Source organism: Ictidomys tridecemlineatus, chromosome 1 (genome assembly GCF_052094955.1).
Source record: "Ictidomys tridecemlineatus isolate mIctTri1 chromosome 1, mIctTri1.hap1, whole genome shotgun sequence".
NCBI lineage: Eukaryota > Metazoa > Chordata > Mammalia > Rodentia > Sciuridae > Ictidomys > Ictidomys tridecemlineatus.
In genome coordinates, this window is record NC_135477.1 from 249,028,049 (window position 1) to 249,044,269 (window position 16,221).

At 38.6% G+C, this 16,221-nt stretch overlaps 1 protein-coding gene across 1 annotated transcript in view; it reads left to right on the forward strand.

Moving 5' to 3' along the window:
* The window catches only part of Ghr (growth hormone receptor), a 258,960-nt gene that overhangs the window by 175,250 nt on the left and 67,489 nt on the right, over positions 1-16,221 (forward strand). Inside the window, exon 3 of the mRNA XM_078017960.1 lies at positions 7,255-7,320. Within this exon, the coding sequence (XP_077874086.1) occupies positions 7,255-7,320 (66 nt within the window). The remainder of the gene's footprint in view (positions 1-7,254; positions 7,321-16,221) is intronic.

Sequence of the window (16,221 nt, forward strand, 5' to 3'; positions counted from 1 at the left end):
GTACACACCAGCCAGAGCACTGCCAGGCAGGAAAGGGGTATGTGAAGTTTGAAGTTCCTAGGAAACTTCTGCATTTGCTCCTGTAAGCCAAAAAGGGGACCTTTGAGAATAATGACCTATCATTGCACATGAATTCTGTTGCCTCCAGGCTCAGCGACTTTCAAAATAGATATGAAAAAAAATGACTACTGCAGATTTATTTAAGAACATGTCTCTCTTTATGACATGTTTTCTCTTCCAAATTTATGATTTGACTGTCAAGCAGCTTTTTAGCATTAAAAGTACTTGAAACTTCCAGCATTGTTTCACGGTTCTTTGTCTGTTTAAATTCTCTACTCATATAATCTGCTTTATGATTTACTATTCAAGTATATAAGAAAATCACTTGTAGAGATGGGGATTACTTGTCCTTTTGACCAGAGATTTCATGTTTAGATTACACAGCTGCCTGAAAGTTGCCAAGAGTCAGAATGTGTACAAGAGAATACACTTTAGTTCAGGAGGAACTGTGGGTGGAAATTCAATTAATTTAATGAGACTTGAAAGAAAGGAAATTTCAGCTTAAATTATCACTGGACTTGGTGGACCAGGTATTTTCAGGACCAAGAGAATAATTGCGACCTGAGGATCGCCTGGGTCATATCACCAATGACAGAGGGAAAAGAGGTGGCCTGCCAGTGAAGTTATCTTGAATCTTACCCAGTTCCTCACAGACAGACCCCTGAAGAGTATTTCTGCCTAAAACCTCACAACCTGGCCCCATCAGTATATGTTCCAGAATGTGTGTAGTACTCAAATAAATCTGTCTGCTGATTTATCAAGTACCTCCTAATGAGCACCAGCTGTGGATATGAAGTGGGGTAATCCTAGAAGTGCAGCACTGCAGAAGATATAGTGACTCTGGCTAGTACAAAAGAGTAGAATGCAGAGTTTCCCAAATGTATCCTGTCATTTCATTTTAAGAGACACATGACAGGGACAGGGTTAGGAAGGAAAGGTAAGTAGTCACAAGGCCTTGCCAATATACAGATTGACAGGAGCTCCAGGGATTTAGATTCTATAAATCTGGGTCAGGGTCCAGGACTGATGCCACAGCAAGTTTGATGATCAGGCATGTCAGGAAAACAGTGAGGTGAGGTGGAGTTAGAATCTAGCTCCAATTCAAATTTGGGTTCTACCATTTGGCTACTGGGTAACCTTAAATGTCTTACTTAACTTCTCTGAGTAACTCGGAGAACAGCTCCTTTACCTATCAAATTTAATTAATAATAAACCCCAGGCCAGAAGACTTTTTGAGTATAAAATGGGAAAATCCATAAAATATATTTAGTATGGTACCTAGTACATTTTAAGCATGCTATAAATATGCAAGACATAAATCTTACACATATTCCCCTAAATCAGATGCTGCAGAGGCAACAGCATGATCTGAGGCCTGGAACCAGTGTGTCCAGACAATGAGCTTAAAATTGAGCTTTTGCAATAGCAGATTCGAGAGAGACGAGGACTTTAAATGGAACACTTTGGCTATGCAGGTTGTAGTTTGGCAGAAAAAAAGGATAAGAAGACAGAAGTGGGTCTGGAAAGAGCTAAAGCAGTGGAGATCTGAGGATCTGAGCAGGGGAAATTTCTGAAATATGGTTAATGACCAATAGACTTCCAAAGAAGAGGAAAAGCAATCAACATACTTGAGATTTCCAAGGGCAGAATCATTTGCTGAGAATAAACAGTTTATTTAAAGCCAAAATTTAAAACCTTTGTAATTCATTTAATCTGCCTCATTTATTTATCAAACTTCTATTTTTTTTCTACTAGGTACCATACCCAGTGCTCATAATAGTTTATAAAGATGAAAGCAATAATCCTTAGCCCAAAGAACTCACTGAGCACTGTTGGGCACAAGCAAATAAACAATTACTGCCAGGGGTGTAAGAGCGGTATCTGCAGCTGCTGGGTGGCAGGCAATTAAGCTGCCCGAGGGAGAAAGCAAAACCACTCAGAGGAAGTCTTGAAATAAACATTCCATGAGAGTTGCATCATCAGTATCATTGTCATAACCATAAGCTAACAACAATGACAATAGTTGATATTGCCCAATGTTTATTTTATGCCAGATGCCGCACAAGGCACTTTACTTGCATTTTCTCCTGTTATTGCATGGAGTGATTGCAAAATGTATTATTATGTTTTACTCACTGTGTGTTCAGAGCTAGTTCTGAGTGCCATTGGTGTACAACTGGTAAATTACAGTGCTTGCCAGAACATTGAACCTCCTACTCTTACTCCCTTAATAGTATAGTGGAGAACTGGAATTGATTGCATTTGTTCTCAAGCTGAACTGTTGACATAAATGGATTTCCACAGTCTACCCCATTGATACTACTTCCCTGGAGTCCCTTAGAGACATAGGTCCTCCCTCAAAGGGCTGTGTGTAGGTTCTGTAGGTCTAAGTAGCTCAAGTCTTTCTGGTTTTATCCTGTCCTCATAAGTGCCATGTCCCAAGCCCATAAAGTTCAATGTAAAAGTTCTGTCAAGTTCTCCATGGGAAAAAAAAACATGCTCCTGATGATAGTATCTAGGTAGTAACCATCACAATAATAATAGAAATAATATCTTACATTCACTAATCACTTACATTGTAGGCTAAATGATCTGCATGTTCTGATTGAAACTTATAGACACACGTTGCCATTTTACAGCCAGAGAAACAGAGGTCCAGATATGTACACCAGTTGGAAAGCTGACTACAAGGTTGGGCACAAAGAAGGAAGGTTAAATTGCATTTAGTTCCAGTCTTAGGACCCTGTTATTGGGCAAGTCCACTGTGAGGAGTTCCACTGTGAGGCGTTCCACCTCAAAGTATGACAAGTCAGTGGTTCCCCAGTGCTTGCAGGATAAAAATTAAGATCTTTGGAAAGAACTTCCCCTATGTGCACCCGACTTCTCCCCCAACTCAGCACACCCTAACACAGAGACTCCATTTTGCTCCAACAGATCACAGCTCTTGACAAGCTCAAGATGTGTTTTAGCTTAGCACCTTGGTGCAGTGGTTTCCTGGTTTCCCTGTCTCATCATTGACTGCATATTCCAAATTTAGCTCCTGTCTCAAGGAGTCACCTTCCCCAAGAAGCTTGCCCAGATTTGTCAAAGGCTACCCCATTGCTCCTCCAATGCTCGACGATTCTTCTAGTGGATCTCCCTAAAATCATGGGCTCACCAAGGCCAAGAGCTGCAGCTAGTTCATTTATAACCCCAGCACTTAAAAGGCCCTCTAGAAATGTTTATTGATCTATTAGAAATAGATTATAAGTGGGATCCCTGCAGATCATAACTGAGACTAGTCTGTAATGGCTTCATTTAATTTTGTTAGTATTGAAGTTGTGATTCTTTGCATGTGATCTCCCTCTATTTGCTTTTGTCTTACTGGTCAGCACTTTTAGACATTAAGTACATGGTTTTGACAACTAAGTAAAATTGATGACTGAGCGTGACACCTCCGTTGGCTAAGACAGCACAATTTTGTTCACTGTGCTTTCCTTTTGCAACCAGAGTCTTCTTAGCCCTGGCATAAGTCTGTGATCTTTCCACGAGGACGCCATGTGTTCCTTTTAAGTCTTGATTCATCACATATTGCAGAGAGTGTTAGCTTAGTAAGACTTTTTGCTTCATGAAAATGTCACCAAATATACCATAAAGGGGAAAGCCCCAGATGTCTGTTAGCAAGGAAAGCAAAATCCTGGTTTGTGAAGATTCAGGGAGTCCAGGGCTCCCCAACAATTTCCCAACTGGAGGTTTGGCTCTATGCTCTACGTGGGGCCTCAGAACTGACCTCCACATTTCATTTCAATGATCATTCTGGAAAAACTTGTTAACTGTATAGCTGATCTGAGGCCTGGACCCTGTTGTCTGTTAGTTTTCTCAGTTTCAAGCTGAAAACTGAGACAGACTTGCTGGATAATTTTGATCAAAGTAACATGTGTTTCTGTGCTATTCCATAATTAATTTGGTTTTTAAACCATTTTATGGAGGGGTGATTGGCATACAGAAAGCTGTATCTATTGGATGCATACAACCTTATGGGTTTTGAGATAAGTATAGGTCCGTGCAACCGACATTACTTTTATGCCATGAGTCTCTCTATAGCTCCAAAAGTTTACTCCCACTCTATTGATTCATTATAATTTTTTTAAGATATTTAATTTTTACTTGTAGTTGGACACAATACCTTTATTTTATTTATTTTTATGTGGTACTGAGGATTGAACCCAGGGCCTCACACTTGCTGGGTGAGTGCTGTATCGCTGAGCCACAACCCCAGCCCTATGTATTCATTATAATTTTAATTAGCTTTCTTCTTCCTTTGAATGATCAGAACATTCTCAGACAGTGCATAGTTGTCAGTGAAACAGGTCATTCACAGAAGTTATATAAACTTGTTGAAACCTAATCAAAGTGATATTCTAGTGCTCAGCTTGGGATAAAGGATAATAAAACAAAATGTTCTTTGCTTTGGAGAAGGGAATTGGTGATGTGGTGGGATTTGTTCAAGGTGTTAGTGGCAATAATAAAGATGTAGACTTGAGGCCAGTGTCGTAAAAATACAATTTTGCTTCCTGGTCACCTTAAAATTGATGTGCAAATATGATACACTTCAGGAAAATGTGCATTCTGTTTATTTTTGTTATAATTCCTTATTACACATGGGAGTAAATGAGGTTCAACAGATGAAAATAATAGTAAGATTTCAAGAGAAAATAAAATGAAACATTTTCAAATCTAATAACTATAAAATTTAAAATATTTTAATAACTTTGAAATATCAATTCAATAAAAACCCCAACACCTTACTTTCCTTAAGAAAATACTTTCAATGATGTACCCAAACTGGAAAAAAACTTATAAGGATTAGAATGCTCAGTCTTTGATGGGGAAGATCTCTTAGCTTTATCAATTGGACTTTCTATTATGCATAACAGACCCAAGAGCTGCTTCTGACCTGTTAACTAACTAGAAGGAGCTCGTGAAAAAGTAGACTGAAAACTGGCCAGGAGGCCAGTGGACTGAGCTCACCAGCTCTGACATGTAGAAAGATGGCAGTAGGTCAGCTCACTGCCTAGGCTACCTTCATTATTTTTCTCCTCTTGTTTTATATCCGAGACAGGTTTCCTGACATATGGGTTTCTATTAAGGAGTGAAACAAAAGATCAGTAGCCTGAGGTGACACAGGGGGGAAAAAATACTCAGCTTCTCCTACTTTGTTCCCTTTATGCCCTTTGTTGTTTTGAGGCTCAGACCCAGGAAATAGATTTGGGATCCAGGCAGGTAGAAGATGCAAGAAGCAGCTAGGACAGTAGACATGCTTTATTCAGAGGTGGCAATGACCTCCAGCTTCAGCCCCCAGCCAGTTCCATTTTTGCCCCTGTCAGTTCCATTTAGACCCCTTTTTATATATAGTTCAAACAAAAAGAGGCACACTGCCTGACATAGATAGATAGATAGATAGATAGATAGATAGATAGATAGATAGATGATAGATAGATAGATCCATCGATCGATATCAGTGGGCACTGATGTAAATGTTTATGATCTCGAGGGCACAAACTGAATCAAATTGCTTCTGACCTCGACTACATCCTAACCATGACTTGGGTGATTCATGGCCTTGGCTACACACTAACAACAAAACATAAAACATAGCAAAGCCCACCAGAAACCTCACTGAGGCGATCTAACTATAGCCATTTGGGGCCTGCCCCAACACCTCACAACATGGAACACTTCTTCTGTGACCTTTGGTCAACAAAGTACGTGAAGGGGTTTCTACCCACTAGCACCGTCTCTCTCTGGCGAATACTCTTTGGATGTCCCATAATTCAGTTCAGTTCTGACACCCTCTACTTGGAGATAGCATCAAATTGAGAACCGAGTCCCACAGGACGGTGCCCCACTTCAAACACCAAATGAAAATAACAGGTTGTCACCTGTACTTCTAACAGATTGATCAGCCACAAATTGGGATTCCCTTGATCCCTTCCTCAGGTTTACTTAGTTTGCTAAGTAAAGCTTAACAGAACTCAGGAACGAATACTTATTTACATTTGCTGGTCTATTATCAAAGATCCCACTATCTTTCCAGATAACCCGATGGATAGGGTGAGGCATCAAAAAGGCAGGTCCAGCACATCCTGCCCTCGAAGCATTTCCAAGAGTTCAGTAAACTGTAAAGTCTCCAAACCCAGACCTTTGAGTTTTATGGAAGTTTCAATACCTAGGCAAGATGGATTAAATCATTGGTCATTATTGATCAGTTTAACTGTCAGGTCCTCTCTCCTCCCAGAGACTGAAAAGTCCCAATTCTCTAATCACCGGGTTTTCCTGTGCCAACACCCATCCTGAGGAAGGGAGCCTCCAGATACCAGTCAACTCATTAAAAGAACACTTATTGCCCCAGAGATTCCAGGGATTCTTGAAGCTCTTAGGTCAGGAAACAGAAGGAAGACCAAATATACACTTCACAATATCACCGAGATAACTTTACTGGCTTGGAGGTAAAGCTCAGTGTTTTTTGTGGGGCTGGGCCACACTGCCCCTCTAAGAAAAACCTATAGGTAACTGGATCTGATTTGGGGAATCCTGGAGAAACATCTTGAGCAGGCCCAGGCAACAGTCACATATTTTTGCAAAGCAACCCGGCTGGAATGGTAACCACATTGATCATTTTCCATTTTTGTCTGTTTTTAATGTAACCTACTACTAGTGTCAATCAAATTATAACTGCTTTTATAGTAGTTGACTTTCACCCATCTGGCCTTACAAAGTTCCATTTCTCTCTTGTCCAAGTTTTTAAGTCCCCTCATTTTTTTCCCCCACTCCCTGGATGGCTCACGTGTTTATTTTTATTATTTCTAAAAATAAACTTTTTTTTTGACTGAATTGTTTTCCTACTGTTTTCAAAAAAATAATTTATGTTCTTCCTTATTTTCACAAGCTAGGCTCAAATAATATAGAAAGGCATTTTTGCTTTATTGTTCCCTATTGTGTCTAGGCATGAGACCAGAGGTAATGAAGACCAGAAGGTTTCCATTTGCTCAGGTTGTTAAGAGATACTTTTAGTGGATAGGTGCAATTTTCATTTTCAAAAGGGAGCAGGTCATATTTTATCATTTGAAGTGTGCTTGTAAGAGGGTCACATCAGATGGCTTGTTTGTTTGTTTTTATGGGGATGACTAATGGTTTTCTTCTTTTCCATTCCAGTCACACCAGCTACCCTTGGCAAAGCATCACAGAGTCTGCAAAGAGTTAATCCAGGCCTGAGGACAAGTAAGAATTTCAGTGGTTTCACTGCTTTTAGTGATATTTTCCATGTATTAGTATAATTCAAACAGCTATCCTTTCTCTATTTTATTTGGGATATTGGTAACTGGAAGGACAATTGAGTTAAAATTTTACTGGCAAACAAGAAAAACTATTTTCTTTCAGGATTTATTTTTCAATTGCTTTACAAGGTGATTTTTTTATTTTTCTATTTTGCTTATGCTCAGGGATCAAGTAAGGCCAAATTAATGCAGTTAGAATAAAATGAATTGACATATCATGGGTCAACAATTATTAATTAAATTGAGGAAATTGCTTGCTTTTACAAATCCTTTTTTAAATTATTATTATTTCGAAGTATTTATCTAATGATTTCATTGGCAGGTTAAACTTGTCTCTCTGGCCAAATTGCCTTGTGCTTCAAAATTCTGCCTTCATGTTAACTCTATCTTCTCTCTGAAATGACACTACATATTCCCCTCTTATCCTTTGACAATCTTCTCTTCATTTATAAGACTTAACTCAAGCATCAGCTCTTGGGGAAACTTCCCCACATTCTATAGACCCAGTTTTCCTACCTTGTATGCATCTGTATTTGTCAGCTTTCTGAGACTGTGACAAAATGCTTGAGAAAATCAACTTAAAGTAGGAAAAATTTATTTTGGCTTCAAGTTTCAGAGGTTTCTATCATGGTAACTTGGTTCTATTGATTCTGGACCTGTAGTAAGGCAGAATATCATGACAGAGGAGGTTTGATGGAGCAAAGATGCTGAGGGCCATTGCCAAGTAGGACTGACACATCGAAATTTCCTTGCCAAGCGTACCCCATGCTGCTTAGAGGACATTCGATGGGACATTGCATGCATGCTTTAATAAGGTGACCTTGCTCAAGGACCAAGGGGGATCCGGCTTTAGAGATGATCAGGTTTGAGGAAGTAACCGGCTCCTTGAGTTTAAGGCGTTGCCAGTTTAAGACAATGGGTTTTAGGGAAGTTGGAGGTTGAAGATTATTGCTGGGATTAGGGTGTTTCTGCTGCTTGTTCCCGTTGAGTTCTCGTGAGATTAAAATGGGATTTGGAGATAGCCTCGTGGAGTAGGTGAATTGTGCGGGTAGAAGGCAGAATGCGATTGCCCCTGGACCTGTGTGGAGGCGGTGTGAGAGCGGGAATAAAGAATTGCTGTTTGAACCTACAAAGGTGTGTGGTGGCTCGTGATTCTAGTGCCAAGCCGAGACATTGGCATTGGCACAAAGCTTCTTAGCTGGTAATGGCCAGAAAGCAGAGAAGGGACCAGAGGCAAGATATAGTTCCCAAGGCACACTTCCAAGGATCTGTTCCCTTCAAGGTGGTCCCACTGCCTACAGTTTGCACCATTTCCTAATAATGCTATTAAGTACTAATCCATGAGTGGATTAATCTGCTGATAAGTTCAGAGCCATCATGACCCAAAAACTTCCCAAATCACTTCCCCAAAACATCACCAATAACATCACTATATCACATATACACTCCCTGCTGAAACTTTACGAAATATTCCAGATCCAAATTATATTAGCTTCCGTGGAACTGTGTTCATTGTTCCATGATAGCATTTATTCCTGATGTTTTAGCATGTAGGTAGCATTGTGCATAGAGCTCATCAGATTGTGTGGTCTGCATGAGTGAATTAATTGATTGTAGGTCCATGGTCATGTCTTATGCTCTTTCTAAATCCCATATGTTGCCTAAAAATTCCTGATATCATTGCAGATACCTGTTGAATTAAATTATAGGGATAGGTTTTTTTAGCAGTTGAAATATATACCATAACAGAGTCCCTGTTATGCAATACATGGAGGAAAGGCAATGAATTTAACTGAATTTCAGCTATTGATATTTTTGTTGGTAATACTAATGTCATAAAACTGTAATTTGGATTTTATGACAAGTTGCAGAGTAAATTTCTAATGTGAGATTTAAATGTCATTTCCTTGGAGATGATCCAAAAATAAGGATTGATGCAATTTTTAACAAATGTCATCCATTTGTCATTTCTTTCAGACCATAAACTCTTTACAACCTTCCTGTTTTAGATACAAAAGATATATTAATCTATTCCCTAATTATCCATAAGGAGTTTTATATAAAAGGAGTGGTTATGTTTGGGTTTTTCCGGTTAGTATATTCCAAAACCTTCATTCAACAGATAATATGACCTATTGCTACTTTCTGTAGGAAAATGAGGAGGCATCAGTTAAGAATGTCTTGCTAATGGTGCATGCATCACATTGGAATCATCCTCCACACACTCATACATAATAATCCAATGCCTTCTGCTTTTCTCTCAAGTGATAGCATGATTTCTCCAAGCCATTTTGCTTTCCGTCACAGGGTTTAAGAAGCCTAACCCTTGCATCTTGTTGAAAATACCCAGACACACGGTGGATGTGTTGAATAACTTCCTATACCGGGCATTTGGCATGTAATGATTTCCTGTCTTCATGATCAGTAAGAAGACTGTCATTCATATATGATCAATCACATGGACCTTGACCTCCTCACACAAGGGTCTACCTTTCCAGCTTTTCCTTATCAAACATTACCTGTGACAAAATGATTCCTGTGTGTCAACCTGTCACAGGGCACATGATTGAACATGTGGCCACCTCTGACATCAGAAGTACATCATCCGGATGTGACAGTCCCGAGTGTTCACATCACCTCACTGTGCCACTGTGTGCCATGTCACCATATCACATATACACTCCCTGCTGGTAAACCCAACATGTAGGTTTGCATCCTGAGAAGAAAGATACTGTCCTCACATCAAGGTGCTCACATTTCTCTATGGGGCTAATTTTACACAAAAAGGTAGGGTTCAACAGGAAGTGGGCCAAGAATACACAATTATAATTTATACCTTTCCTTTGTTTGTTTTTTTAATATCTCAGATTCAAAACAAAACCTCATTGCAGGGGTGGGGGCCTAAAATAAAAATGGGGATTTGATGAACATTTGGGCTAAATTCATGAGATTTTATCAAGTATACAGACAGAAATTTTTAGATTATTGTACATCTTTTTTTGTGTGGAGGGGGTTCCCTCTCCTATTTTTTGTTTTTACTTTTCATATATTACCATAAAAGTGTCAATTTTGTGATTAGTGGCATTTCCACCTCAAAGTAAAATGAATATCTAACAGGGGGAAATATTAAAAGATCATTTACTGTACTTGGAAGCATAAATTTATCTGATTTCTTTAAAAAAAAAACAGATATTCTGAACATAAACATTAATGACTGAGGCCAGAGTAAAGCTTTGACAGAATCCCCAAAGACCATCATGTCAGATGAGCACAGCAAATTAATTCCTTAAAATTTTTGCAAAAAAGCCCCAAAAGTTTACAAGCTCACAGTCTCTTCTTCCAGATGAGTTTCTGCTATTTACCTCCAATCCAGAGATTCCTCTGTATAATCAGTCACCTTCAACAGCTCTCCAATGAACTTACAATTGTGCCTGGCTTTCACTTTTTAATTTAAAAAAAAAAAAACAAAAACCACTTTTTTTTTTCAGATTTTCTCAACCCATAATGTTATTTGACTTTGGAAAAATGTTTTCTTTTCCTCTAAATTTTCTTTCATAGTAAAATAGGTATACAAACTAAGTAAATTAACCAACCAATGTACAAACTCACACTTCTCAAGTTGCTATAGACTGGTAGGACAAATCATGGTCCCTCAGGCCTCCTATCACCAATGTTCCCCTCCATTGCTCCAGAGAGACATGCTGTCAAGTTTGATTATATTTTTGTGGGGAGGGGGCTTATTAGCAATATAAAAAAAACGTAAGACAAAGCTTGAATATAGTAAACACCATCTGCTGGTTTGGATCCTTGTGCATTCTTGGCTGGATTCTTGCTCTAACTTCCCAATTTTCCTTCCTACCTCCTGGTTTTCCTCATTCCAAGCCACCCTACTCTCTGCTTCAAGATGAGTTTCTGCTATTTACCTCAAATTCAGAGATTCCTTTCTATAATGACCTTCAACAACTTTCCAATAAACTCACTTCCCGGGTATTCACGGAGTTCTGGAACATGGATCATATGCACTTTTCCACCCTATCTCCTTTGTGTCCAAGGTACACCCTATATTATGTTCCCTGCATTGTATCCCCTTCACCAGAATTCCCACCTCTTTTCTCCTGGTCTGAAAGAATCCTTCATGAATTCTGTCCTTAAGCATGTTTGAAATATCACATCATCCTCTGAAGGAGAGGTAGTTTAGCATAGGGGGTTAAGAATGCAGCCTCTGGTTTAAGTCCGGTTCTTTTTCTTACCTCCTGCTTGATCTTGCTTAAGTTTCATAACTTCTCTGTGCTTTGTATTTTATTTTATTTTAATCTCTAATGAAGAGATACTAATGGTAGCTCATCATAAGACTGTTGAATGAATTATATTTAAAGTAATTATGGTGGTATCTGGCCCCCATGTACGTGGAATATATTGTATTCTCTCATGGATCTTATTTTATTCCAATATGCATTAGATAAAACACTGTGAAACTGCCCATATACAATGAATCATAAACTCATTACTTATTTGGCTCAACCTAATGCAAACTCTTATGTACTTTCTTTCCCATGTTAATAAACTGTGCTATGTGCAAAAGTTAGGGATTAGGTCTTATAAATCCTGTATTCTACAGCACCTGGGAAGTATCTGGCACAGGCTGAATGTTTAATGAACAGTTGTTGAATTTTTTCTTAAATATTTTTTTTAGTTGTAGATAGACACAATAACTATATTTGATTTATTTATTTTTATGTGGTGCTGAGGATCAAACCCGGTGCCTCATGTGTGTGAGGCAAGTGCTCTACCACTGAGCCATAACCCCAGCCCAACAGTTGTTGAATTTTGCACATGCATAAAAAATGCAAAAATAAAAAAAAATAGCAGTCATGCTCTCCCCAATATCGTAAGTACTCTTTAGCTATCACTGAGTTTCCTCTGTGTTCTTTAACTGTCATGTATAAAAGGGAAGGGATAAAGACATTAGGAGTAGAAATTTATCTTGCCTATTGCTAAGTATAAATACTTAGTCTTTCCCAAAAGTCTTCCATTGAACCTTAAATTCCAGTCATGGATTTGGTGATAAGGTTTGACCTTGGAGCACTTTGCAAGACACCCCATGGCATCATTGTTATATCCTGTTGGTGCTTCAGCTGATGAGGGAATATGAATTAGCTCTGCTCCTGCCTGTGGTCCAACACTGCCCCCACAGGAGCTGACTGACCCTCTCAGCTTTAAGCATTCTTTTTTATCAGATGTGTTCACCATTAAGGGATTCATAGCTGACAACACAATAAAAGAAGTACTACGTAAGAGAAGCAGGGCCCGCTTCAATATTCACTTTAGCATGAATGTGCAGCATTTCTTTGTTAAAAAGAACTTGAGCATTGGACGTGCATGAGAGAGCAGTGCTGACATTAGGTTCTGACATTGAAGCTGACTTTGAGTTCCTGACAGTCTCCTTGTTTATAAAGGGTTTGGTAAATTATTCAGTAAGTAAACACAGATTCTTGTGATCCCTTTTAAGGAAACAGTGTTTATGTTGGCTCTCCTGACTCACATGCAGCACTGATCTCCAGATGATGCCAAGCATTCTAGAGATACTATTCACCTCCTTTCCTGCTTCCTGGAAAAGGAAGGAGGAGGCAGAACTAAGTATTTTATACAAGGAGAAATGTAGGTACCCAGAAGGCAGCATACTTGAATCACTCAATTCCCTACCTAGAGAGTAAGGACGATATTGTCAGTGCAATGCTGTATCTCTCCATAGGTAAGCAAAATGAAGTAGAGATAATGCACAGTGGTAACAGTGCATAAGTGAATAGCAGTGTTCACTTATCACAAATACAAACTTGGTAGTGACAGTTTTCCAGCCTGAAATACACAGATAATGATGGCCATTAGTTTCATCCATGTTGCTATACACTGCCTTGCTTTCACATATAATGGTAGGGAGATCAGAATTCTTTGTAGGGTGAATGTTAAGTCTTAACATTTTTTAAAAAAAAATTTCCATCAACTCTGAGCTCTCTGCTGAGCCATAACCAATGGTAAGTAGATATTTTACCACTTACTTACAAAGAGACCTGTTCCTCTCTAGGCATACACTTATGCTACACTGGAATAAAGGCCCCTTTTTGTAGTATGCATATAGCCAGGTCTTCTATTTTTTGGGGGGAGGGGGAAAACAAACAATAATAGTTAGAAATTTGTTTGTAGACATCAGTCTTTAAAAGGCCTAATTTTAGAAGTGAGTATTTTTTAATTCTGAAAAGAATGATTAAACATCTCCCTAAAAATTCTGTTCGTTTGTGAATATTCTCTATTTGGGATGGCAGGTATGGGGGATTGAACTCAGGGACACTTGACCACTGAGCCACACCTTCAGCCCTATGTTGTATTTTATTTAGAGACAGGGTCTCACTGAGTTGATTAGCCCCTCACTTTTGCTGAGGCTGGCTTTGAACTTACGGTCCTCCTTTCTTAGCATCCCAAGCTGCTGGGATTACAGGTGTGTGAAACCGCAACCGGCACCTGTGTATATTCTATATACTAATTCCTAGCATTGTTTCTCTGCCATAGCACACCACACATTTTTCACGAATGAAATCCAAGACAAACATTCTTTTACCCTGGGTGATCCCAGTGGGTGGTGAACACTTTTTGTGACTAGAAAGTTAAGCACCTCAGAGTTGGTTGTGACCTTTGTGTTCTTGCCTGCGGCCTGCTGATCTGATCTTTAGTCCTCCAGCTTTACAACCAACTCTAACCACTGCTCTCAAGAGAACCTCAGCTTCTGCATTCAGGAGCCTCTTACTAGGAAGGGACACCTGAATCTGTCATTCCCAAAAGACCCTTTGTCCACACAGTTCCTACTTGCATGAAGAATTTTTTAAGATAAAGCACAGTTGTTCACTGAATAAAAATCTTAAATCTTATAAAGGTGTGACCTGACTTTAATACAAATTAATCTTTATCGTGAAAAAGCAGAATATACGCCACATTTATTTAAAATTTTTAAGGCTTTAACAAAGAGTTCCAGCATAGGTATCACTAAAGAATAACTAAAATAATAATCTGCCTTAAGGCAAAATACATGCAATATGAGATAATAAGTATTTAAACCAAAAATAACTCAAGGCGTGAATAAATAACTTATCATGTTAAGGCTTTTAAATATATATGATTTATAGTAAATTAATTTGCACATACTTCATAGTACATGGAACAAAACAAGTTACTTCTGCTTTTTGGTTTTGTTTTTTGGTTTTGTTTCTTTTTTCCTTCAGGTGAACAATTATTTAAACCAGAGGTTGGCAAACTGGACCTTAGCCCAGATGCTTGTTTTATAAATAAAGTTTTATTGGAACACAGCCATGTCACTTTGTTTCAGATTGCCTGTGGCTGCTTGGGGAGGGAGTTTTACAGTGGCAAAGTTGAATAGCTGCAGTATGGAACATGCTTCCAAAGTATGAAATATTTTGTCTCTGGTCCTTTAACAACAACAACAACAACAACAAAAATGTGCTGACCCATGTTCTAAGTAGACAAATGATAATTTCTGTAATACATATTTGGTGGTGGGGGTGGTACTGGTGATGCACCACTGAGCTACATCCCCAGCCCTTTTAAGTTTTCTTGAGACAGGGCCTCACTAATTTGTTCAGGCTGGCCTTGAACTTGGGATCCTCCTGCCTCAGCTTCTTAAGTAACAGGTATGTGACACCACACCTAATATAATGTGGAATTTTATGAGACTAGTTATAAAGTTTACCATCATTTAGTCTCCTGCAAAAGATTATCTTCAATTGGTATTGATGTGAATGCAGGATTTACCTCACCACTTTATTTCACAGTCAACTCTTCTGAAATAAACTATATTATGAAGCAAGGATTTACTGTATCTACTAATCAGGGTGAACATATACACTCTTTGCTACTAAAGATATTCCATCAAATAAAACTGAACACATGGAAATTATTGGCAATTGATACCATGGGCAATTATTTGCAAGTGACCAGCTGAGACATGCCATCATTATTACATAATATCCATCTCACGAAAAGTCAGTGCAACGGACAACTCCACTTGGAAGGCAAACTTGATTTTGCATGTTTTTATATCTTTTATAAACTGACTCCACCACTGAATTCATGGCGAAAAATAAAGGTAAAAAATCCTCCCTGTAGGAAATTTTGCACTGTAAATCTTACAAACCTGAAAATTTAAAGTATCATAATAGATGAATTTTCAGAGGCTATTCATGAACCCTTAAGATATTCTCAAATGTAAGTCATGTCTTTACTATGGCAGGTTATCTTTTGATTTTTTCATGTATTGTGGAAAAGCAACTAAATTTTTTAAGGTTTTTTTTTTCTATCTTTATGTTCCTTGATAAATAGAAATTTTAACGTCCAAATTTGAAGTATTACAAAAGCAAATATTTGTAGAGAGCTCATCTGTGCTCTTTGTTGTCAACACACATGGCTTTGTGTACCTGCCACTATGCAGCTGTGCCCAAAAAACTCCACTCAAGTCTTCAGGAGATGGAGAAACCCGTGGTACAATTCCTACTGTGACAGAAATTCTTTCTGTGATTTCTAAAACCTTTTGAAATTGTGCATCTTTTACATTGAAACACAAGAGGCTTGTAGACATGTTGGATTTTTCTTTCTAGGCTGAGACTAATTCCAGGGCAGAGAATGTCTTCCTTATCTTTGTATGTTCTGCTCCCCATGTGGGATTTAGCCAAGATCCTTGCACAAAATGGAAACTTTTAAGAATATTAAGTGAATATCATGTGGAAGTCCAGGAATTACCTGGAAGCAAATAGAGAAGGGCAGTGGAGGGAGTGGTGTTAGC